Here is a 25,905-nt window from a genome sequence, read left to right on the forward strand (position 1 = left end):
AGAGGGAAGGTCTGGCCAGGTTCGCTTCCGCAGCACCTGTCCGTCTGGCAGACCGGGGTCGTCCAAGGTGAAGCATCTTCCCCTCCTTATTGTTTTATTATGATTTTATTAGAATGTAAGCCTATGCGGCACGGTCTTGCTATTTATTGTTTTACTCTGTACAGCACCATGTACATTGATGGCGCTATATAAATAAATAAATAAATAAATAAATAATAATAATAATGAAAAAAGCAGGGCGTCTGTATGACGCTGTTCACACAACGCGCTAACCCACGCTAAGGGGCTGAGCGCGGGTCGTGTTGAACCGTAGCTTGGCAGCCGAACCGTGGGTCCGCGCGGCGTCTGAACGCAGCCAGGGTGGCTCGCTTTCTCGAGCGAGCCGCCTTCAGAACCCACGGCTTGTTCAGGGCGGTTAATGTTGCGTTCGGACAACGCGGCAACCCGCCCCGAGGAAAACGCGGTGCGCTCAGGCAACACGCTGACGCACGGCTCCACCCAAAACTCTCGACCACGGCGTGCGGGTTGGCGACTTGTGTGAACAGCCTCACGGTCAATCCCTGACAGAACTCTAGATTCCTGTTTTGGTTTTATTAATTGTGTGATTCTTTGGAAGGAGCGGGGAAGAGGGCCAATTACGAATGGGAAACGGCCCACGAGGTTCCCCTTCTGTCTAGACCACATTCCTGCTTTGCGGCTCCCCATTGCTGAACTCCACGTTACACCCAAGCAATCCTTTCCAAGGAGCGTACCAGCTGGGACTGGGGTGGTACGCTGAAAATGAAACCCTGCTGAGGAAAGCCACACCCCCACACACACACCCGATGTGGAGTTCGCTGGGTTCCAGGCCTGAGTTTCAATAAAGTATTGAAACTTTTAGAAGAGTGATGAGGAACAAGCTCATCATGTTCAGAGCATGTTCAGAGGAGGGCAACCAGGATGATCAGGGGTCTGGAAACAAAGCCCTATGAAGAGAGACTGAAAGAGCTGGGCATGTTGAGCCTGGAGAAGAGAAGATTGAGGGGAGACATGAGAGCACTCTTCAAATACTTGAAAGGTTGTCACACAGAGGAGGGCCAGGATCTCTTCTCGATCCTCCCAGAGTGCAGGACACGGAATAACGGGCTCAAGTTAAAGGAAACCAGATTCCGGCTGGACAGCAGGAAAAACTTCCTGACTGTTAGAGCAGTACGACAATGGAACCAGTGACCTAGGGAGGTGGTGGGCTCTCCCACCCTAGAGGCCTTCAAGAGGCAGCTGGACAACCATCTGTTAGGGATGCTATGGGTGGATTCCTGCATTGAGCAGGGGGTTGGACTAGATGGCCTTGTAGACCCCTTCCAACTCTGCTATTCTATGATTCTATGAGGACCGGAGGGGCTGTGGGAGTGCCAATTTTCATCCCCTTTGGGGTTTGCTGAATGGGGAGGTTTAAAAATTCACGACGGGACGAAAACGCCTCCCCTCTACGGGTGATTTGCATGGATCAGCTACGGAGGGGGGGATTTGAACAGTGGGGCGAGGGGGGGAGGGAGAAAGAGAATGGGGTGGTGTGTTGAATGAGTGCCTGGGTGAATTGGGGAGGGGGTGGATGTGTAAAAATGTGGAGAAGGGGCATGCTAGCAGAGGCCAGGGGATGAAAACGCGCCCCCCTCTGCTCCAGCTACACCGAGAGGATTAAAGAACGCAGGCCAGAAGCAGAGAATGGGGCACGGAGAAGGGAGCGTGGTGTGCTACATGCCCGGGAAAGGCCTCCCCGCAAACAAGAGGCCACCCTGGCTTGTCAGCCGGCTGAGCGATGGAAGCAATAAGACGTTTCATTAAACCTAACGGCCCGGAGAACATGCCGTGTAAACCTCCCCCGGAGCCTGGAAGCGTCCAGAGATGACTCCGGGTCCGTGAGCCATACGCTATCGCTCAAGAAGCTTGCGAGGGGGTGGGAGGGAACACGGGTGGGGTGGGGTGAAGAAGGGGGGGAGGGGGGAGGAGAGAAAAACAAGGCTCCTGGAGAGGAGAGCAAAAGGGGTGGGTGGGTGGGAGACTTAAAGAGCACTGCCTCCAGAGACAAAACCCAGGTTTGGTCCGTCCGTCCGTCCCCAGGCAAAACTCTCTGCGTGCCGACAGAGCGCCTCGAATCCCAGGGAGAAAACGCCCCAAGGGGCCGCTCACTGGCACAGGAACATGGGCCGAGGGCGTTTACACCACACCGTCACCGCAGGGCTGGGCAGGGCCCTCCGACGTGACCCGAGGCGCCCCTGCCAACGTTTTTACTTTTAAAAATAGTTACAGCTTTGCCGTGGTTAAGGGTCGTTTCTCTCTCTCAGCCCACCAGCACTGACCTGCCTTAAAGGGCTCTTTTCAGGGTTACCAAGCAAACCTCTGCAAGTTCAATCGCAGTTTCTAAAGCTCAGCTAAAAACTGTTCTTTTTTCTAAAGCTTTTAAAACTTGGTTTTGATCTGACTTTTATAGTGTTAGTTTTACTCTCCCCTGTGCCTGTTTGGTGCCTTCTCTTCCCCTCCTTATTGTTTTATTATGATGCTATTAGAATGTAAGCCTAGGCGGCAGGGTCTTGCTATTTTATTGCTTTACTCTGTACAGCACTGGTGCTATATAAATAAATAAATAAATAAATAATAATGATGATGATGATGATAATAATGGCACTCTCGAAAAGTTCTCCTTTCCTCTTAAGCCTGCTGTGGGCGGGTGTTTTCCCTCCTGGGCAACCAGAGGGAAAAAGAGGGAGAGGGCCTTGCTTGAGTTCCCCGTCCTCTAACGCCGCCCCACAGGGAGACCCGGCCACTCCCCCTCCCGCCACTGGGCCTGACCTCGGTGTAGATGGAAGGCGTGAGGAAGCAGAGCAGCCGGATGTCGTCTTCCTGGCAAGCCTTCATGTCCATCATCAGGCAGGTGTGCAGGTCGCCCAGCTGGGTGGCCTGGGCAAAGGACTCGTAGAGGCTCATCTTCCCAGCCGCCGCTTTGCTGAAAGGGGAGGAGGAGGAGGAGGAGGAGGAGGAAGAGGAAGAAGAGGAGAAGGAAAAGAAGAAGAAGAAGAAGGAGGAGATGGAGGAGGAAGAGGAGGAGGAAAAGAAGAAGAAGACAGAGATGGAGGAGGAGGCGGAGGAGGAGGAGGAGAAGGAGGAAGAGGAGGAGGAGAAGAAGGAGGAAAAGGAGGAGGAGGAGGAGGAGGAGGAGGAGGAGGAGACGGAGGAAAAGGAGGAAGAGGAAGAAGAAGAGAAGGAGGAGGAGGAGGAGGAGGAGGAGGAGGAGGAGAAGAAGACGGAGGAAGAGGAAGAAGAGGAAGAAGAGGAAGAAGAGGAGGAGGAGGAGGAGGAAGAGAACGAGGAGGAGAAAAAGATGGAGAAGAAGGAGGAGGAGAAAGAGGAGAAGGAGGAGGAAAAGGAGAAGAAGACAGAGATGGAGGAGAAAGAGGAGGAGGACGATAAGAAGGAGGAGGAGGAGAATGAGGAGAACAAGAAGAACAAGAAGAAGAAAGGAGAGTGAGCGGAAGGTGGCACCCGTCCCGTTGGGGGGTTGCACAAATTAGAAGTGGTATACAACTATGACTACGACAAATACTACGAGGAATACTAAAACGACCAAGCCTTCCCCAGCTGGTGCCCTCTAGATGTTTGGGACTTCAAGTCCCATCACCCCCCGCCATCATGGCCAAGGGTCAGGGATGCTGGTGGTTGTAACCCAGAACATCTAGCAGGCAACAGCTCGGGGAAGGCCGTAGCGTGGAATCACACTCGCGGTTCCAGCTGCGTCCGCCCCCCGCGTGGGCTGCCCTTGGAATGGGGGGCTTCCCCAGACCCCCTCTAAACTCTCCGCAGGCTCACCTGGCTTTTAAGTAATAGAGAAGGTGGTAGCCGATCTTGGGCTGCTTCTGGTAGAGCTCAGACAAGAGATCCAGCAGCACGGAGAAGCTGCTGTTGTCCTCTTGCATCTGGCAGAGGTTCCTGCAAGGGAACAGAAAGGGAGAGGAAAGCGCAGCTGGGTCAGGTTCAAATTCAGCACCGTGGACACGGCGCGGCGCCTCTAGTCCAGGCTAAGAGTTTGAAGGGAGCTGCCCTGTGTGTGCAGGCATGGACCTCCTAGGCGAGGAGACTTCGCAGCCAGACCCTTCCCCTTGCAAACTGGCTGTAAAGCAAGGGATCGCGTGCACGCTACAGCCAAGTAAAGGTGGAGAGCAATTATTTTATTTTTTATTTTTTTTATTTATTGCACTTCTATACCGCCCAATAGCCGGAGCTGTCTGGGTGGTTCACAAAAATTAAAAACATTCAAAGTATAAAACAACAGTAGAAAACCATAATATAAAATCCAATATAAAAGCTCAACCAGATCAAAACAGCAGCAATGCAAAATTACAAATTTAAAACACCAAGTTGAAATTTATTTATAGACAGTGAGAATGCTGGGAGAATAAATAGGTCTTCACTTGGCGTCTAAAAGCATATAATGTAGGTGCCAAACGAACCTCCTTAGGGAGCTCATTCCACAGCCGGGGTGCCACAGCAGAGAAGGCCCTGCTCCTGGTAGCCACCTGCCTCACTTCCTTTGGCAGGGGCTCGCGGAGAAGGACCCCTGAGGATGACCTTAGAGTCCGGGCAGGTCCATATGGGAGGAGGCGTTCCTTCAGAAAGCCTGGCCCCAAGCCGGTTAGGGCTTTAAATGTTAATACCAGCACTTTGAATCGGGCCCGGACCTGGACCGGCAGCTAATGAAGCTGGAAAAGGACTGGCATGATGTGGTCTCGTCGGCCAGTCCCTGTTAGTAAACGTGCTGCTCTGTTTATGAACCCGTAACAGAGGTGGGTTGAAGAGGGTGCCTCCTCTCTTGCCACGGACCTACCTTTCAAGCCTGCTTCCTAGCAGAAGGGTGTGGGGGAGACAGACTGGGTTCAGACAACACGATAAGCAACGGTGGTTTAAATAGCCAACGGTTGGTTATTTAACCCACCATGGGTTATTGTGTTGTTGTTATTACTATTATTACATTTATATACTGCCCCACAGCCGAAGCTCTCTGGGTGGAGGGACCTTTTTTTAACCAACGCTGGGGTATTTGGCCGAAATAACCAACGCAAATAACCAGAGCAGTGCAAAGTTGGCTATTTGAACTCCCATCGGTTATCGTGTGGTGTGGAGGGCACCATTGGTGATTTCCTCGGCGACCGCCGGTTATTTCGTCAGCCACAGAGTGGCGAGGCAAGAGCGGTCAAAGCGGCGGCGGCCTCTCCAGCCAGCAGGACAGATTTTCGGCAGCAATGGCTGATGGGATACTAGCAGGAGGACTGAGGACGGGGAAGAGGGCAAGGAATGGGTGCGTCAACTCAGCGTGGACTAATAGTCAACTTAACGCTGATCCTAATCCACACCATTGTTGGTTGTTAACACGTTGTGCGGGGAGGCAGTGTGGTGTAGTGGCTAAAGCGTTGGACTGGAGATCCGGGTTCTAGTCCCCTTCTGGCACAAGTTGCCAAGCGTGTGCCATTCAGTTCACGTTTGTTAAACTGCATACCGAAAACGCACACTTTCCCCCACAGACTAAAACGTTAAAAGGATTTTTTTTAAAAATAAAATAAAATGCAAATGCAAGTTCGGGAATTTGCAAGTTGTCTCCGGGAAATTACGTGCTTGTTCACATCCAGGGCTGCAAATTCGAAGTCAAAACAAATCCGAACAAAATGCTCATATATCTCTAACTACAACTCCCATCATCCCCCAGCCAACAGAGTTTATGGGAGCCGTAGTCCCAACACATCCGGAAGGCACCGGGTTGAGGGAGACTGCACTGTATTGAGAAGAACAGGGGGCATAAAGGCAATAAACATGCAATTCTATTTCTGCAACCAGGACAATCTCGACTAAGGGGAGAACCAGTGTGGTGTAGTGGCTAGAGTGTCGGACTGGGAGTCGGGAGATCCGGGTTCTAGTCCCCACTTGGCCATAGAAGCTCACTGGGTGACTTTGGGCCAGTCACGGACTCTCAGCCCAACCTACCTCACAGGGTTGTTGTTGTGAGGATAAAAAATGTAGCGGAGGAGGATTATGTAGGCTGCTTTGGGTTCCTTAGAGGAAAAAAGGCAGGATATAAATGCAATAATAAATAAAATAGAAAAAATAGATTAACAACTGTCGGGTTGATTATTACTCCGCCACTGACTATCGTGTTGTCTGGGTGCAGCCAGAGAGAGAGAGAGAGAGAGAGAAATAATAATCCAGCACCTGGACCGGGCCTAGCAAAGAGGCACCTTCAGGGTCAAAGCAAAAGGCACAAGAAGACGGAGCGAACTGGTTAGTGTGGATGTGTTCCTGCGTCCTCGGCTGCAGCCCCTCGTCACCCCCCCACCCCCCATTGCAGAGCTTGGGATACCGAAGGGAGGGCGGGACGTTAGAAAGCACGGGACCCACCTAAATATGAGATAAAGCGGCTTCCCCACGGATTCCTCTAGAGACCTGCGAGGAAAGGAGAGAGAAAGAAAAAGCGAGTCAGGAAAACCGTCCAGCCAAACCCGTTCAACAATTCGCAAAGTCAACCCCTTTATGCACCCGTCCCACAGAAATCTATTAGCTCTTTGACTTAATGCCGTGGCTGGTTTTAATTGATTAATTAATTAATTTTAATTAATGAATTAACCACAATACCTGACGGAACGCCTCTCCCGACGTGAATATGCCCGGTCACTACGTTCAACGTCTAAGGTCCTCCTCCGGGTGCCTGCTCCGAGAGAGGCTCGGAGTGTGGCAAAGAGGGACAGGGCCTTTTCGGTGGTGGCTCCCAAGACTGTGGAACGATCTCCCTGACGAGGCTCGCCTGGCGCCAACGCTATCTTTCCGGCGCCAGGTTAAGACTTTCCTCTTTGCCCAGGCATAGGGCGGCACATCTTAAATCACCCACATGTTTAGTTTTCTTATTATTATTATTATTATTATTATTATTATTATTATTATTATTATTTATTTATATAGCACCATCAGTGTACATGGTGCTGTACAGAGTAAAACAGTAAATAGCAAGACCCTGCCGCATAGGCTTACAATATGGTTTTTAATGCTTTATGTGTGTGTGTTCTGTGTTTTAGAATTTTAAAGTTTGTATCTCAATTTTAGAATTTCTGTAAACCGCCCAGAGAGCCCTGCCTATGAGAGTGGTATATAAGTGTAATAAATACATACAATACATACATACATTAATGCATTTGATCTTTTAAACCCATGAAATAAGAGATGTTATTTGTATGAACCCAATAGAAAACAGCGACACAGGTCGGGGGCAAAAACTCCATATAAATGCAGCCATAAAATCTAAAATGCCGGGGAGGAGACACAGCAAGGTAGGTACGTTCCATAAATGGGGTGCCGCCTGCCTAGTTTCCATCGGCGGGAGCACCCGAAGGAAGGCCCCCCAAGATGACCAAAAGGTCCAGGCAGGGACACGTGGGAGGGGATGGTCCTCGAGACGCAAAGGGTCTTATTGACATCATCGCTTTCAGGGAATCTTTGACATGCCGAGTTTTTTGGCCGTGGAAATGCCGAGGAGGGAGGGGAGATCAGTGACAGAGCACCTCCTTTGCACGCCAGAGGGCTCATGAGAACATAATAGGGCTAGTAGCCACGGACAGCCTTCGCCTCCAGGAATTGATCCAACCCCCTTTTAAAGCCGTCCAAATGGGTGGCCAACACTACATGTTGTGGTAGTGAGTTCCATAGTTTAACTCTGGGTTGTGTGAAGAAGTCCTTCTGTTTATTTGTCCTGGATCTCCCACCACCCAGCTTCATGGGACGACCCCGGGTTCTAGTATTTTGAGAGAGGGAGAAAAATGTCTCCCTGTCCATATTCTCCACACCAGGCATCATTTTGTACACCTCTATCATGTCTCCCCTTAGCCTCCTTTTTTCCAGGCTAAACCATCCCAGTTGATGTCACCTTCCCTCGTAGGGGAGATGCTCCAGCCCCTGAATCATTTGAGTTGCCCTTTCCTGCACTTTTCCCAGCTCTATAATATCTTTTTTAAGGTGTGGTGACCAGAACTGTACACAGTATCCTAGCCTCAACCCCGACTGACATCTCCGGTTCAAAAAAGAGGTCTCAGGAAGCAGGTGATGGGAAAGACCTTCCTTTCAGAACCTCAGAGAGCCGCTGACCGTCAAGAGCAGACAGTAGCCTCCCAAGGCTTCTAGGGTAGCATTTTAGAGGAGGAAGAGGCCTTGGGAGTCATCCCACCCGACGTCCTGTTCAACACAGATATCTTACGACTCCACCATCCCAGACACCATCGAGCTGGCGCCCTTTGGACGTTTTGGGACTACAACTCCCATAAGCCCCAGCCAGCATAGAGAACGAAGGCAGGGATTGTCAGAGTCGGAGTCCAAACCATCCGGAGGGAACTGGGAAGCCTAGTTCTCACGAAGGAAGTCGACGCGTGTCTAGATTCTAGCGCTACATCCTGCAGGTGGGGCTCATAGACTGGAGTCGGGGAAAAAATAGTCTCCATTGCACATAGAAAGCTAGCATGTCAGGGGAAAGGCTAAGCTAAACCTTTTCTCCCTGACACACTATATTTTTTACGTGCAGGGATTATTACTCTTATCACGGCACGGGGGAACAGTCCAGCATGGGACCCTGTCCTCCGTCGCCCCATCTGTGGTCTGAAGTGGTCCAGTCCAGAGACAGGCTGAGCACCGGGTCTTAGGAGATGCAAGCAACACTCCCCAGAGCTTCCCTTCATCTTATTGAGAGCTGGTGCCTATTTGGAGGAATTCCTCTGCGCACAGGCGGAGCGTGAGGAACAGCTGGGAAACTGAATGCCCGGCGATAGGAGGAACAATGAGAGGAAGGAGGAAAAGGTCCGCCCGCCCCCGCCAGGGCCCACGCTTACTCTTCTGTAATTTCCTCCGGCAGAACCTCCCCACGGAAGTGAGCCTTGAAGAGCTCCTGCAAGCAGGAAGCCAGGACGGACAGCTGCTCCTGGTCGAAGTCCTCCTGTGGAAGAGGGGGGGGGGGCAGAGAAAAGGCGGGTTTGGCACTGCGTCGGGCAGGGGAAGGCCTGGCAACTCCAGGTCACCCCAAGCCTCATCGGCCCGCAGCCAGGTCGGGGAGCATGGGAATGGTAGTCCAGCAACCTCGGGAGGGCCGCAGACGGCTCACCAGGGTCAGGGCAGGAGCCGATGCTCAGCGATTCCCCCGGTCATTCCTTACTCTTCTCTACTGCTCAACGGCCGGAGCTCTTTCGTAGGGGACAAGAGGGCACAGCGCAGGGATCCCTCCCCAGGCGTGGCGCTGGCCAGCACAGCACCCTGGGAGCCGGGGGCATTGATGAGCCAATAAAAGACTAACTTAATTACAGAGGAGGAGGAGGAGGAGGGGGCAATTTCACGGGACTCGATCCTTTCGAAAAGCCCCGGCGCCCAGGCGGATGGAAGAACGGGACCTGCCGGCCGCTAGGCGCCACCCAAAATGTTCCCTCACCCGACGAAAGCCCCCAACCTTTCCGACGGAGGGTGTCGGGGCAGCGCGTCCGAGAAGGGAGAGAGGGAGAGCAGAGGCGGAGGCTGGTGCCTCCGGTTCCGGCGGGGCTGTGGATCCCTTCTGGGGTGCAGCCGGAACTCCAAGGGAGCTCCCCGAGGTGCTGAACCCTGGACCTAAAAAAGCTTCAGCACTTTGGAGAGACCCTTGAGAGTTCCAGCTGGTTCTGACCGAAACCCAGAAATGAGCACCAGCGGCAGCTCCTTCCACTGTCCCCGTTTCTTGGCTCAGGAAAACGGGCATCCCATTATTATTATTATTATGATGATGATGATTATGATTATGATTAGCCTTGTGGGGGAAGTCTGAAATGCCTTCTTTTTTTAAAAAAAGTAATGGTTAGCTGCAAGTTGCCCGCACTGGGGTGCTAAAGCTGCCCCACCCCATGCTGCCAAGGTCTCGGGAAGCCTAACGTTGGTCTTAATAAAGCCTGATCAACAGAACAGATTTTGCAGAGTAACTGGCATGGACCACCCGGAGCGGGGGGGGGGGGGGGCGCGAGGGAGGATCGGCCAGCGAAAAAGGTTGGAAGCGGGCACTATGTGATTTGCAAGGGGCACAAACTGTCGTCCCCCCCCCCCCCGCCATTCCCCCAAATTCTCTTATGGCGCAATCCCAGGCATGCTTAGACATAAACAAGTCCTACAACTCCCAGCATGCTGGGAGCTGTCGGACTTTATTATTATTTTTTGGACTGGGATTGAGTCCTTAATGTCACGCCAGCGAAAACCAGGCGAGAAAGGAGGAGAGGGGTGTCCTCTCTTATCTCGCCTCTGAAAGGGACTCAACGGCATTGATTGATTTAGCGGTAATTACGGGCCGCTTATATTATTCTACAAAGAACAAGGGTTACCTTCTTGGGAATACCTGTGGGCGGGGGAGGTACATTTTTAGAAGGGGCCAAGAAACCAGACGCGCTGTTGCTTTCTTAATTTGCAGTGGCGGAGAGTTCCAGAGACCGGGGCCTAGTTCAAGCTGTGATGGGGTGGGGGACCGCCAAGCCGCCGTGGCGATTCTCGGGCTGCCCTTTGCAGGCGCAACGGCTGGAGGACCTGGTGGCGATGGCCCGCGGCGGCCTGGCCGACACACGCCCTGCCCCATCCCTGTGCGGTCCCACCCTCCTCCCCGCCCTCTCGTTCCTTGTGCACCGAGTGATCCGTTACCTCCAAGACTTGGTCCACGATTTCCTGCATGACCTCACACTGTGCTTCTGTATCGCTGCAGCCCGGGGGGGGGGGGGAAATCGACAAGAGGAAATCCAAATTAAGAAGGGAGAGAGAGAGAGAGAGAGAGAGAGAGAGAGAGAGAGCAAGATTGCCAAGAACACTGGTGGCTCTCTTTAGGCCGTGGCAGCTCAGGTCAGGTTTGCCTTCACCTCCGGTTTATCAAGAGATTATTGAGGGAGCCACATGGCTGGAAGCAAGCAGGGGGTGAAGAGCCGGAAACACCAGCTCGTCCCGCCAACTCCCTCCTGGGCAGAGCCTGCGTGAGCGGCCTCTGCAGACGCCGCTCATCCGTTTGCGCCTCAAATCACTCGCTGTGAGAGGCAGGGAAAGGGCTTAAAGAGCAAAACACGCGCCACAGATATGTGGGCCCCTCGTTGGGTCCCGAGACTCAAAAGTGTCAGAATCCACATGGAGGAGAAAGACGGTTTCTAGGATTGAGGGACGATGCTGCAGGTCATGTGGGAGGAAACAGATTTCGGGGGGTGTGTGTGCAAATGTTACAGGAAAGACGGGGGCGGGGCGGCCCAGAGACCCGACTGTTGGTGGAATGCATCTGTCCCTCCGGACCCATTCGGACCCACTCCCCTTTCTCCATGTGTGTGTGTAAGGAATGCACCCAAGTGCGGTAAAAGTCCTGCATGTAAACACTCAAGGGAGAAATCCACTCCCTGAGGAGCTCAGCTTTCAAACTTTAAAAATAACCCTCATCCAGTTTCTTGGACTTTAGATCTGGCAAAGGCGGGCAGGTTTTAGAGCGGGAGGGCAAAGCCTCAGACGTTGGGACATTGCTCTCGGGCATGAAATGGCCCGACTTTGCAGCCACGAACGACAAGGAACTTAGGGTGCAATCTATGCACGTTTCCTACAACTCCCAGCATGCTCCAGCCAGCTTACAACTCCCAGTAAGCCCAGCTGGCCAACTTCCTCGTCGCCAAAAGAGGCTGCCTCCCTCCGCCGCTCCCCAAATATGCCTAATTATATTGTGGTTTGGCATGAATTTTAATTGTAAGCTGCTTTATGAATCCTTTTGGCTAAAAAAACAACAACAACCAGGGTGTAGAAACATTGAATACATAAATGGTGTTGGTTGAGGCGGTCAGCCTGTCCCTGGGTTGCACTCACAGAACTGGATGTTCCTCCATTTCAAAGAAAAGCCTTGCACACAGAAAACTAGCATGCCAGGGAGAAGCCCCAGCCTTCACTATTCTCCCTGAGACGCTCGTTTTCTCTGTCCGGGGGGGCTTTGCTTCGAGGAGAGGAAGGGCGATCCTGGGAGCCTCCCCGCTGTTAGCGTGACGTGGTATAGCCCAGATGTAAGACTGTACCAATTTTGAAAAGGGAGGGGCTGCCCTGCCCTGAATAGCTCCTCCTTACCGCTCCTTAGCAAGACGTAGAGAAGCGGAATAAACGATAGCAAATAAATCTACGCGGTTGCAGCCTCATTTGCACGGCTCGCCAACCACCCAGCTTCACTTGATTCAGAATTAGGACTGATTGAAAGGGCACAGGGCGGGGGTGAGCGGCTCTCCGTCACGGCCCAGGCATTGCTCTCGCCGGGAGGCCTGGGAAATTCTCTAACGTTGGCCTTCCAGGGGAGGGTCCTGCAGCGCACGGCAGGCAGCCGCGAGAGTGGATAACAGCAGGCAGTCAGCCTCAGCAAGCAGGCAAGCTTCTTGCCACACACACACACACACACACACCACGGTCCCCTTTTGCCGTGGTTCTCTCCGCCCCCTCTTGTCCAGCTATAAAAAAGAAAGATGCGTCCTGCGGACTCCGCGGAAAAACAAACCCATTAAATGCACTTAGTCACGACAGGCTAAATTAATGGCGAGGGCCGGGCCAAAGGCCTCCTGCCGCCACGGCGGGTCACCAAACCCCAACCAAATTCCAAGAAGAAAGGCCGGGGTTTGGATCCCGCCATGTTTCGGCCCAATTGCCGCCTCCGTGTGTGGGACGCAGATGAACTGTGCGTCAGGATGAGAAGTGGAGATCAAGCCCACCTCACAGGGTTGTCGCAGGGTAAACGGAGAAGAGGGCGACATGGGGCATATCCGAACACTGACCAACGCCGCGGACGTCATCAAGGCGGCCGTGAAACGAACGATGATAATGCCAGAACCCGTCGCAGCTGGAAAGAATACCCCGAAGGAAGAGCTTTGTAGATAAGGGCCTGGCTGACAGCCGTTGCAAAACACTGGCGTGGTTTGGAGGGGTCGAAGCTTGGATTATGAGAACGTTTGGTCCCGTTTCCGTGCAGGGAGAGCAAAGGCGACAGGCTGTGAAGGAGGCTTCCTGGGGTTAGGGCATCCTCAGATAGGGTGGCCCTACGGAAAGGAGGACCGGGCTCCTATATCTTTATCCGTTGCATAGAAAAGGGGATTTCAGCAGGTATCCTTCGTAGGCATGCAGCACCTGGTGAAAGTCCCTCTTCATCACAACAGTTAATGGTGCGGGAGCCCTGCCTAGCATGACCAGCTACAAAAAAAGGCAGGGTTCCTGCAGCTTTAACTGTTGTGATGAAGAGAGCATTTCACCAGGTGCTGCATGGCTACAAAGGACACCGGCTGAAACTTCCTTTCCTGTACAACTGTTAAAGACACAGGAGCCCTGTCCTCCTTTTCATTGGGTCACCCTATCCCTAGAGAGCCGGGGAGGATGGGATTTGCAGTGCAAGGCAGCTGGCTCACGCACACCATTCCGCGTGGCCTTCGACGGAAAGGCGAGATACATACGTAGGAAATACAGAATGGAGATACAGATTTCAAATCGTTCGGGGTCTCTCCATCCCACAGCCCTGGCAATCGTACCCAGCTTCCAGCTCGGGGATTTCTGAAGCTTTCAACCCTTTGCAACAAGTTCTAGGAACTTGCTTTGGAAGAACGAAAGCTAGCATTTCCAGAATGGGTACTAGCCGGTGTCACGGCCGAACAAACACCCTGCAGCCATAGTGCGTGCAGATTCCTGTGGACTGTTATCCTCAATCAAAGGGTACGAAGGTGAAAAAGCCCCCTTTTCAACTGATCCACATAGCAGAAACTTCCACGTACAGGAGCAGCAACACTTACCTCCCTTTCTGCAGTAGCAGGACTTTATCCTTCAAAGACTCATCCAGCTGGTCCAGGAAGGGCGTGATGTCAACCGGCTCTTCGATGACAGCTTCTTTGATGGGATGGAAACGGAATTCCCTCTTTTTCCCTGAAGCAAGGGAGGAAAGGCAAACTGGTTCAGGGACCAAGGAATCCCACACGAAGGCAGGCAGGCAGCCTTCGCGGGGCCGCAAAGTTACGCCTCGCTTTGATGGAAGGGCCCTGGGCTAGAATAAACTGCGCCTCTCTCTCTCTCTCTCTCACACACTCACACACACACATCCCAGCATCTCGCTCGTCATATGGATCTGTAGAGTAGACCTGTGGAAACGAATGGGACTTAAATTGGTCACGATTAACTTTCTCGACTCGGGGTAGAATCATAGAATAGTAGAGTTGGAAGGGGCCTCTAAGGCCATCAAGTCCAAACCCCCGCTCAATGCAGGAATCCACCTCAAAGCTTCCCCGACAGATGTCTGTCCAGCTGCCTTTTGAATGCCTCTAGTGTGGGAGAGCCCAAGACCTCCTTAGGTCATGGGTTCCATTGTCGTACTGCTCTAACAGTCAGGAAGTTTTTCCTGATGTTTTGTCGTACTGCTCTAACAGTCAGGAAGTTTTTCCTGATGTTTTGTCGTACTGCTCTAACAGTCAGGAAGTTTTTCCTGATGTTTTGTCGTACTGCTCTAACAGTCAGGAAGTTTTTCCAGATGTCCAACCGGAATCTGACTTCCTGTCACTTGAGCCCGTTATTCCATGTCCTGCACTCTGGGAAGATCGAGAAGAGATCCTGGCCCTCCTCTGTGTGACAACTTTTCAAGTACTTGAAGAGTGCTATCATGTCTTCCCTCAATCTTCTCTTCTCCAGGCTAAACAGGCCCAGTTCTTTCAGTCTCTCTTCACAGGGCTTTGTTTCCAGACCCCTGATCATCGGCCCCTTCCGAGTCCCCAAGCTCTCTCAAAGGGCCCTACAACCCTCGAGTGGCTGAGGAGGAGGAGGATTCTCCGCTCAGGGTGTACCTGTGGACAAGACTTGGGGTCTCTGCGTGCCGTTGCAGGTCGCTGCATCAAGATTCTGGCAGGCAAGACCTTGGGGGCTTCTTAGAGATTCAGAACTCCTTTTTTCATGCCACAAGGGCTGAATGTGCGGACGCTCGTCTGGTTGGGAATGCTGGTCTCGTCTCGAGCCTGAACTGAAATCACTGTGTGGCTGTGCGCCTCATTTACCTGGACCCTGCTCCAACCCCTCCTTGTCCCTGTTCCCAATACCAGATGTGCAAAATTTGGGTCCCGCTGCGCTTTCTCCCCCTCCTTCTGCCCCACGGCGCTGTCACCACAGACTCCTCTCAGCGGTGGAACGCAAACCAGATGTAGGCCAAGAGCAACGGCCCGATGCTGGAGAGGCCTTCAGGGATTCTATGGAACGCCTGAGAAGGGAGGGGGGGGAGGAGAGAAAGGGCCATTCCTGTTCCAGCCAGGAAGCAGCGGGACAGATGGGTCTCCTCCAAGCGAACTGGAGACAGGCTACGGTTCGTGGCTCATGAGGCCGCGAGGTTTGGAAAGGGCAGCCGGCAACGCGCACACATCAGCTGCAGGCTGGAGCGGGAGGAAAGAGACGTAACGCTTCGCCAGGCTCCGTCTCATCATAGCCATGGTTAAGTGTGAATCCTGAAAACCTTAAACAGCCTTCTCCAACATAACACCCTCCGAACGTGGTGGACTGCAACGCCCATCAGCCCCAGCCCCCATGGCCAGGGAAGGCCAACCAACACCCTAGCTAAGGATCCTCTACGAGCCACGCTTTTCAAGTGGCATTTACCAACCATAGTTTGACTTAGCCAGAGTTAAGTTTTGCACCGAGCAAACCCTGGTTAACGTAGCTCCACTTGCTCCTCTCTGTTCAAGTAGATCTCAGCGGGATCTCCCTAAATAGGCTACTGGGGCGGGGGAACAGTTGTGGTGGAGCATATTAAACCAGGGTTTCACTGTATGTTTGGGATCTTAACGTACCAACCAGGGTTAGCACCGACTACGGTTCAGCATGACGTTTGCACGTTCCGCTCGAGGGAAATGCCTTTCAAGAAAGCAGTGGGGCAGCCCTCCACTCAAGTGGCTTTACTGGGACGTATGGGAACTGTGGCTCCTGGACCGTGGGTCCGTCCCGGCTGAGGGACAGAGTTGTGGTGACGGAGCAACTCTGGGCGACGTGACGTCACCCTGCCCGGCCCGCCTCACCTTTACTGTTCAAGTCCTCTTCGTCGTCACTGAAGGCGGCCTCCGCATTGTCGTAGCAACTGTCATCTTTGTCGGACATGTGATTGTCCATCTCCATGGAAACGGGCTCCTCGATTTTGACTGCGAAGAGAAGCAACGCAAAGAGGTGAAGTGGGGGGGGGGAGTCCGGCCGGCCAGAAGCGTTCTCCCCATGATCCAAGCCAGACGGGCCAGGCAAGCGGTATCCGAAAGCGGCCACCACCGTCGTCAACGGGGCTACGGGGCCAATCCCGGAGAAGCGAAGCTTGAAGGGAGAGAGCGACTGGCCTTGCGAAGCGGCTCCCATATGCCCTACTCTTTGTGAGCCCGGCCGGACTTCTCAACGGGAGGACCCCTCTCGCTTGCAGAAGCTGAAGCAGCTTGCGGGCTGCCCCCCACTTTTGGAACGAGAGGGGTGAAACCCTGCCGCCCGCCCTCACACGGGACAAAATGGATTCCGGTTCGTGAAGGCAGGTGCCATCGCGGAAGACAGGGGGACGTCCTGTTGTTTCCGTTGCAACCACATTTCTGTCCCCTGCAGGAACGTTCACTTGGGACACCTAGGCGCACCCTTTAAAGCAGGGGTGAGGAACGGCCGAATTCCATTCCGGAGAAGCTCTCGGGGGGGGGGCCACGTGCCGGTGGTGGGCGGGGCCAAAGACCAGAGGGGGCGGGGCCGAAAGACCAGCATATTCTAGCTTAAAGCTCCTGCGGCCGCTCGCTCAGCCTTAGGGGAGGCATGTCAACTTTTCAGCACGGAGGAAAACCAGTGCGAAACCCGGGAAAGGGGACGAAGCCAGGAAAAGGAGGCCTAGCCGTTTAGGAAGGCCCTGAGGTAAAACTGCTTGGCTTTAAAATTGCTTTTTTTTTGCGATGGACGGGGCAGACAAGGGTTCAGCCCTGACGGGCAAGAAGCCTATAGCAAGAAAAGAATCAGCTCAAGGCACCGTTTCCTGCATTGCCTTCCTACGCTCTTCTAGAAATTTCCCTACTCTGCTGGTAGTCTGAGTTGTGGCGGACTTGGAGGTCCCACAAGCAGGAAAGAGCCGCCCGCCCGCCCCTTGGGGTAGACCCCCCCGCCGTGCGCGTCCCCCACCCTTCCGCCTCGTCCTACCTTCGACAGGAGGCGAAGGAGAACTGCAGAACTCTGGGAATTTCTCTCTCAGCATGGCCCGGAGCTCCTTGTCCAGCTTGGGGTTGTCAAAGAGAGGAGCCAAGTGCCTGCCGGGGGTGGGGGGTGGGGAGGGAGAAATACAAAAATATGTGGCTCGCGACAAAGGACCCTCGCGCACCCTTGACACAGCGGACTCTGGCCACGCATCTCTTCGCCCTGGATGGAGCCCCACGACTCTCGGTTGGTTGTCCCACGGCATCCACAGACCTGCGCCGGACTTCCTCCTGGGTGTTTTGGACTACAACTCCCAGCATCCCTGGCTGAGGCTGATGGGAGTTGAAGTCCAAAAGCTCTGGAGGAGACCACACTGGGGAAAGTGTGTATAAAGGAAAGGCCTAATCTCTTTCGATCAGGGGGAGCACGGGCGGACGGCACACGCAGTGTATTTTCTACTAGTGTAAAGCCCGTGTTTCTTTGCCGCATTTCTGCCCCTCAGTCCCCTCACCGCAGAGGGGCTCATGAATAATGTAAATGTGGCCCCGATTGGCCGCTCCCATCCCTTTCCCCCTCCCCGTGGGCGGCAACGGCCGAACTGCACGGCTGCTCCCGCCTTTGCGCCACCCCGAGTGGCGGAACACGGCCGCCTGTCATCCCGCGGGCGGAAGGGCTGCCCTGCCTCTGCTTGGCACGGAAGGAGTTAACCGATATTAAAGCTCGAGCTTGGAACTTTTTCGGACTTCCGGAACGTTCCGCCCGTCTACGCTGCTCAAGCTCCGGTTTAAAACACAAGCCAAATCGGTCTGGGAGATCTCAAATGATAAGCCTTACGCGACCGTAGTCTTATATAAGACAAGTGCGGCGCTCCGGCCTCTTCCCTTTCCGCGAAGGGGAGCAGCGTGGCCTGGGAGGGGCAGCTGGGGAGCTTTCAGGGGCCTTTGAGGCACCACAGACAGGAACCTGCATGAGGGCTTCTCTGGGCAGTTATCCAGTGAGCTGGGGCAGGCAGTGTTTCAGGGAGCGAAGGAGGCCAGGAACTTGGCCATCTCCCCTCTCCTCACGGAACTGCAGCGCCTAGAGAGGAGGAGGAGGAGGAAGAGGAGCAGCAAAGCCTTCTCTCTTTGCCGAGAGAGGGAGCGCGTCTTTGAAAGGCCGGAGGGAACTGAGGGAGCGGGGTGGGAGAGGGGAGCAGGGCTCGCGACCCATTGAAAACTTGGTGGGCGCCTTACGCCAGGACACGCTTCTCCACGATGTGGGTGAGGGAGTTGAAGACGCCTTGCCGCACGTGGGCCTCCAGAGCGGGATAGAAGTTAGGAATGATCTGAGAAGGAGAAAGGAGGTGGAGGGAGAGGGAGAGAGAGAGAGAAGACTGCATTTAGTATTATTTTTGCTTTGAATCCTTGAAGCACTCTGCTAGGCGTCCGTCTCTGACGTGGGGGGCAAGGCCACAACCCCGCGCCACCCCCTGGACCCTGTTGGACACCCCAAGGGGGGGGGGCTTACCCGACACATGAAGTCCAGCAAGGTGGCGGTGATGGCCGGGTGCGGTTTCATGGAATGATGCATGACAAGGATGGCGGGTTCTGCAAAGCAAACCGAGGCCGGCGTTACGCTTCAAGAGGCCGGAAGGTGTGCGAGGCCGCTGCAATGTGATCTGCGTGGGGCCGCCCTTGGCAAGAGTCCAAGGACTTCCCAGCGTGGACCGTGCGGTCGCACGCACGCGAGAAAGAATGAGCGGACAGCGGATCGCGAGCGTGTGACCAAACAAAGCATGGGAGGGAGACGGTGCTGCTCCGGAAAAGCTGAAATCCCAGCTACCAGAGCAGAACTGGGCTGCTGCCATTCAAGCTTCCGTCACATCCGGGATAGACAACTGCAATGCGCTGAACGTGGGGCAGCCTTTGAAGACTGTTTAGATACTGCAGTTGGGGCGGAATGCTTTTGCCAGGGACGACGTCCGACGGCAGCGTGGGCTGACAGCACTGTTGCTGTGGCTTCCCCAAACCTCTACTTTTTTAGGGAATGTTTCCTTCCAGCTGCTGAGAAGCCTTCTGCCCGCTGCGAAGGATTCCAAGGCATGCACAAGATCCTTCTGCTCAAGTCCACGCCTGTTGTGCGAACTTAAGAGCAGGCTCAACACACACACACACACACACACACACACAGCACCCATATCCAATGCTTCCCTTCCATCAGCTCATTGCAGGGGATGCCAGCGAGATCACATCACACCAGTCCTTTTACAACTTCATTGGCTGCCAGTCCAGGTCCAGGCCCGATTCAAAGTGCTGGTATTAACATTCAAAGCCCTAAACAACTTGGGGCCAGGTTATTTGAAGGAACGCCTCCTCCCATATGTACCTGCCCGGACCTTAAGATCATCCACAGGGGTCCTTCTCCGCGAGCCCCTGCCAAAGGAAGTGAGGCAGGTGGCTACCAGGAGCAGGGCCTTCTCTGCTGTGGCGCCCCGGCTGTGGAACGAGCTCCCCAGAGAGGTCCGCCCGGTGCCTACACTGTACTCCTTTCGTCGCCAGCTGAAGACCTTTTTATTTTCTCAGTATTTTAACCCCTAATTTAACTTAAATTGAAACTTTGTGGTTTTAATTCTGTATTTTAACCTATCTCCATTTCTGCTGTGTGGTTTTATCCTGGTTGTGCTTTTTATATTGTATTTGTGGTTTTAGATCGTTGGTTGTTTTAATATGCTCTTCGTGGTTTTAATTTTTGTGAACCGCCCAGAAAGCTTCAGCTACTGGGTGGTATACAAACCCAATAAATAAATGAATGAATAAATAAACTTAAGATCTATCTGGGCTTGTCTCTCCTCCAGCCTTTCCCCCTCCTAAAGGGACATCAGAGTGGCCAGCAACACAATGATCAGAGAGCCGGTGGGCAGAGACAGTTTGTCTGTCAGTACTGATATTATGCAGGCGTGGGCAACTCGTGGCCTACGACTGTGTGAGCCAGCATGTGAGGGTTCACGGGAGTCGGAGGCCACACTTCCGGAGGGCCACAAGCTGCCCTCCGCCGGTACAGAGGTCGCACAGGAAGCTGCCTTGCACCAGCTCAGGCGATGGATCTGTGTCTTGCCCGGTCCTGTCTCCTCCATCTGGCAGTGGCCCTGGCCAGGTTCTCAGGCAGAGAGCATGAGGATAAGAAAAAGCTATCGATCTCCCGGTAAGCACACCCGGCCACGTCCTCGTTGCAGATGGAGGAGGAACCCAGGAACGGAAGGGGCAGGAAAGTAGTCACGGGGCGGGGAAGAGGGGAAAGGCCGCACCCAGCCCAGGGAGGGAAGGAAGGAAGGAAGAAAGGAAGGGTTTTACCATACCGATATTCATGATGCTGTCCTTCTCAGGGTTGAAGAAAAGCCAGTCGTAGAACAAGGCCAGCTTGGCGTTTGAAGCAGCGACGTTGGACTGGAACGGAGGGGGGGAAAGAGAGGAGAGATAAACATGGCCACCGCTGCTATGCTTTAGGCTGAAGCCTTCCGCGGCTCAGGCAAGCCAGCAAAGGGCTTACGCCAGGAATCCTGGGTTCTAGAGCTTTAACCTCCCCACCCTCCCTCCACAAAGACAGGCTGCAAAGAAAAGTTCGATCTCGGAGAAACGTTTCGGAAGGGGAAGGACGGCATTTGCACGTGCCCCGGTGCTGGCTTCTGGGATCGCCTCGCTCTTAGCTGCTCCTGATCCTGCAGCTCTGTGTAGACACTCGCCCGTCCTAAAACCAAATTACTAGCTGTGGTAAGTCCAAGGTGCCTTGACAGCAGACGGCGGCACAGCCAACCCCGGCTCTCGGGTTGCAGGATTCCTAGACATACCTAAGTGGGAGTTTCAACCACGGCTCATTGACATTTCCCACCCACCCCCAAAAAAGCTCAGTGGTTTTCACACGCTTTTTTCATCAGTGCCAAAAAATACCTCCTCCTCCCCCCAGACATGTGCCAAGATGTCCACTTCTTATTTTGAAATGCCCCCTCTCTCTCTCAAGCGCCCTCAGAGATGCTACTGGGTAGCCAACCCTGATTGGTTGGAGCACCATGATGCCATGCTGTTCACTATACTGTGTGATCCCTGACTGGCTGGGACTAATGAAGGGAGGAGGAGCTGGGGGGAAGGAACGACATCACCAAATCAGTCATCGAGAAAACGGTTTTGGTTTTTTTCAGGAAAATATCTTTGCTGTGACAAAACTGGGGTGGTTGCTGCACAGAAAATAAAAGTGGCAGATTTTCAGGCAATCCCAGCCAAAAATCTTTACAGGACTGAAGGTGTTATAAACCTCGATCCCTGTCACCAGCCCCCCCCCACCCCCCGGTAGCCTGAGCCATATAACCAATGGTGCAGTGATAAATTTTGAAGCGACAGCATTAATCATGGGAGTTCCCACAGCCACGCCAAATGAAAGGAGAGGCCAAACAATCAGGCCACTGAGTTGAACCCTACCGACCAACCAGTTCTAGAAGTTCTCATCTCTATCAGGAAGAGGCATTTTGTAAAGCTAATGAGCCTTTATTGCCCAGTCAAGGCCATCCCAGTCCAAAATACTTTGCATTGGCTCACAACAAACAGGTATTGTTTCAGGGGAAATCAATTCATGCTCTCTCTCTCCTCCATCCACCTGCCATCCAAAAGGTACTGTGAAGATTGCAAGTAAGTTCAGAGCAAAAAGGGAAGCACGGCCGGAGGCTGGGCGCAGATACAACAGTTACTAATAAAGGCCATTTCTTAAACCAAAGTCAATAAGCAAGACAAAGTGTCTTTAAGAGAACCTGCACAATACAAAGCTCAAACAGAGCTACCACTACACAAACTAAGATAAGAGTTAATGAAATAAATAATCCATAACGCTGAGCGTAAAGACCGTTATTAATAATATAGCGATGTAAAAGTTCCATGATTTAACACGTGACGTAAAATTATACCAAAACAGAAGCCAAACAGTGCATAAGCACCGAATGGAAACTAGATACTTCACTTGTTTCTACTGGTCCTGTGGGAGGCTGTCTACATCCGCCTGTTCCAAATGCGTTTCGACCGCAACGGTCTTCAACAGTGGGGTAAGGAATCGGTCAAAACTATAGCCCTAAACACTGGGAATTTTTGTTAGCTTCACTGATCCTTTCAGACCAAACATTGACTCTTGTATAGCTTATCTGTGTCAGTTTATGGATGCATCAGGAAAGGCAGGGCAGGGGCTTAGACTATGGGATGGTGTATAAATTTAATAAATAAATAAATAAATTTAATAAATAAATACCCTCCTGTCTTGTAGCTGTTCGTATATACATCCCAGAGTGCAGAACACGGAATAACGGGCTCAAGTTACGGGAAGCCAGATTCTGGCTGGACATCAGGAAAAACTTCCTGACTGTTAGAGCAGTACGACAATGGAACCAGTTACCTAGGGAGGTTGTGGGCTCTCCCACACTAGAGGCCTTCAAGAGGCAGCTGGACAAGCATCTGTCAGGGATGCTTTAGGGTGGATTCCTGCATTGGGCGGGGGGTTGGACTCGATGGCCTTGTAGGCCCCTTCCAACTCTGCTACTCTATGATTCTGTGATTCTAAGACAGAACTTGAGGGGACTTCGGCAAGCGGCGAAGAGGCGAGAGGCCTCAGCTAGGGTCCGGAGCCCATCAGCTCCAAGGGGAGGGCTTGATTCAGATGCAGCAACTTGACCAAAAGTGCGGAGGAAGACCCATCCGCCAACCCCCCGGAAGGTAGGGGCACCAAATCTCTCTAGCTGCGGTAAGGAAAAAAGAAGAGGCCATCAAGAGGGAGAGAAGGCGTTCCCCCCCTCCCAACGGCACTTAGAGGCCTTTGCGCCTTTCCCCTCCTTTCGAGGCTGCGTTCTGTCAAATCCGTTCAAAGTGGCCAATTTAAAGCCCACGTTCTCATTCCTCCTGGTTATTAGCGCCTTTCCCTCTGCGTCTTCAGCCGGTCCAAATCAACTTCGGGCAAATTAAATGCGGACTTTATTATGCACAAGTCATGTCAGCCTCCAGGCCTTAATTAGCTGGGATGTCGTTGGGCAATTAGCTGTAGAGCAGGAGGGCACCAAGAATGCTAATGCAAGAGGGGGGGGGCAGCGGCTAAGCCACAACCCCTTCCCCAGGCCAGCCTCGTGGCTGCCACGTCCCTTCAAGCAGCTTAGGAAAATTGTCCAAAACAAGATTCAACCCCTTTTCTTGCTCCAGCGCTTAATTTTTCCAGGGAAATGTTTCCCTTCCATCAGTTCGTTCGTGACACCGAAGGGTTGCCAATTGCCAATTCAACACCAAGCAAGCTTGGCGGCATCGAAGTTGTAATTGACGTTTTTCAGGTGAGAGGCGCGATGCCCGGCTCAGGAGAAACAGAGCGATCCTCCCTGGCCCTGCGCTCGCCAACGACGAGCCGGTGGGTGTGTTTGCTGAGCCTTGCTCCCTTCTGCAGCTGGCTAGGTTCTGGAAAAGGATGGGTGCGGGGCCTTAATCGGGGCCATTCCCAGATCCCTGTTTCCAGCTCCATCTGCACCCGGCCCCCTTGTCGCTTTATCTAGGGTGACCCTATGAAGAGGAGGACAGGGCTCCTGTATCTTTAACAGTTGTATTGAAAAGGGAATTTCAGGTGTTATTCGTAGGCATGCAGCACCTGGTGGAAGTCCCTCTTCATCACAACAGTGAAAGCTGCAGGAGCCCTGCCCTCTTTTGTATCTGGTCACTCTCCCATAGCTCCTGCAGCTGTAACTGCTGTGATGAAGAGGGACTTTCACCAGGTGCTGCATGCATACAAACGGCACCTGCTGAAATTCCCTTTTCAATACACCTGTTAAAGATACAGAAGCCTGGTCCTCTTTTCCATAGGGTCACCCTACTATCTGCCAGCACTCATTCCCACAGCTGAGCCCTGCCGCTCCTGACAAGTTAACTGCTGCTTCGTTTGGTCCAGCGTTTGCTCTGACGGTACACTTCTTCCTAAATTAAGAGGCCGGGGTTCAACAGCCAGCGGAAGAACCTTGGCGGACAAAACACGGGCGCAGGAAGGCGTCCAGGGTGGGAGGTGAAGACGGCCCATTTCCAGAGAAACACGGGAGAAATGGGGGAAGCGTTCAGCACCCATCAGAATGGCAGCAATAGAGCAGCTTGTTTGGGAGAAGATAGAGTTGCATCGCAGCTGGAAAGGAGAGCATGCGGCAACGCGGCAGCTGGGCCTGAGGTTATCTTATAAGGCGTTCGGTCTGGGTTCTATCCCTGCAGCGTGGAGGGATTAAGGCAAATACGAAACCGGCTGGATTTGGAAGGCTGCTCAATTGGCTAAAGCAACCTGATCTTGATTTCTTGGAAATCTGTTATCTCACATTTTGCAGCACCAGGTCTGAGTCCTATTATAGATTCATAGAATAGCAGAGTCGGAAGGGCCCATAAGGCCATCGAGTCCCACCTCCTGCTCAATGCAGGAATCCATCCTAAAGCATCCCTGACAGATAGTTGTCCAGCTGCCTCCTGAAGGCCTCTAGTGTGAGAGAGCCCACAACCTCCCTAGGTAACTGGTTCTATTGTCGTACTGCTCTAACAGTCAGGAAGTTTTTCCTGATGTCCAGCCGGAATCTGGCTTCCTTTAACTTGAGCCCATTATTCCATGTCCTGCACTCTGGGAGGATCGAGAAGAGATCCTGGCCCTCCTCTGGGCGACAACCTTTCAAGTATTTGAAGAGTGCTCTCATGTCTCCCCTCAATCTTCTCTCCTCCAGGCTAAACATGCCCAGTTCTTTCAGTCTCTCTTCATAGGGCTTTGTTTCCAGACCCCTGATCCTCCTGGTTGCCCTCCTCTGAACACACTCCAGCTTGTCTGCGTCCTTCTTGAATTGTGGAGCCCAGAACTGGACGCAATACTCAAGATGAGGCCTAACCAGGGCCGAATAGAGAGGAACCAGGACCTCACGTGATATTGCTCTTGGATATCCATAAACACACACACACACACACACACACACAGGATAATTCCAGAAGCGTGCCAGCATCCAGGAATGCTTCTCAGGCCGCTACAATCTGGAGCAGGAACGTGGCGATGGATGGACTGAATTTGGAAAGAGGGTTGAAGATCTCCAAACAAAGAGACGGATTATGACTCCTAGGAGAGAAACATCTCAGAATGCAAAGATCTTATTTGTGGACAGCCAAACGCATTTCGGCCTCCCTTTTTTTTTCTTTTTTGCTTTTAAGGCCTTCTCCAAGGGGCTGGAATAACAACAGCACAGGACAACACACGATTACATTATAAAGCCATTTTCAAACGTGCATCCACGCAGATCGTAACTAACGCTGCAAGGCGTATTGCACAGGCCTTTGCTGGGTGCAGTGGCTTATGGGTTTTGTAATGCTGAACTGAATCCGCAGGCCTAGCAGCAATATGCCTTGATATATGTTTTAATATGTTTTAATATTAAATTAATTAATAAATTAATGAATTTAATAAATTAATAATGTGTTTCCCTGTATTATTATTCTCACAGCCCCTTGAAGGCCTTAAAAGCAACAACAGCAACAGGTCGAGATACGCTGGGCTTTCCACAAATAAAAAGTTTGCATCCTGAAACATTTCTCTGCTATTTGGGATCTACTGAATGCTTCGCAGCCTTTGCATTGTAGTATTATCACTGCTACAATCTTAAGTACATAAGAACATCCAATGCTGGATCAAGGGTCCGTCTAGTCC

The 25,905-nt window shown here is 52.7% G+C and overlaps 1 protein-coding gene across 1 annotated transcript in view; it reads right to left on the reverse strand.

Annotated features, from left to right (window-relative positions):
- Positions 1-25,905, reverse strand: part of INTS3 (integrator complex subunit 3) — a 102,460-nt gene that overhangs the window by 23,763 nt on the left and 52,792 nt on the right. Inside the window, exons 11-21 of the mRNA XM_063146024.1 lie at positions 20,543-20,630; positions 18,715-18,794; positions 18,441-18,532; positions 17,215-17,321; positions 16,083-16,202; positions 13,830-13,959; positions 10,699-10,753; positions 8,889-8,992; positions 6,421-6,465; positions 3,844-3,963; positions 2,830-2,983 (exon numbers count right to left, since the gene is read on the reverse strand). Coding sequence (XP_063002094.1) covers positions 2,830-2,983; positions 3,844-3,963; positions 6,421-6,465; positions 8,889-8,992; positions 10,699-10,753; positions 13,830-13,959; positions 16,083-16,202; positions 17,215-17,321; positions 18,441-18,532; positions 18,715-18,794; positions 20,543-20,630 — 1,095 coding nt within the window. The remainder of the gene's footprint in view (positions 1-2,829; positions 2,984-3,843; positions 3,964-6,420; positions 6,466-8,888; positions 8,993-10,698; positions 10,754-13,829; positions 13,960-16,082; positions 16,203-17,214; positions 17,322-18,440; positions 18,533-18,714; positions 18,795-20,542; positions 20,631-25,905) is intronic.

This window comes from Elgaria multicarinata, chromosome 21, assembly GCF_023053635.1.
Source record: "Elgaria multicarinata webbii isolate HBS135686 ecotype San Diego chromosome 21, rElgMul1.1.pri, whole genome shotgun sequence".
Lineage (NCBI taxonomy): Eukaryota > Metazoa > Chordata > Lepidosauria > Squamata > Anguidae > Elgaria > Elgaria multicarinata.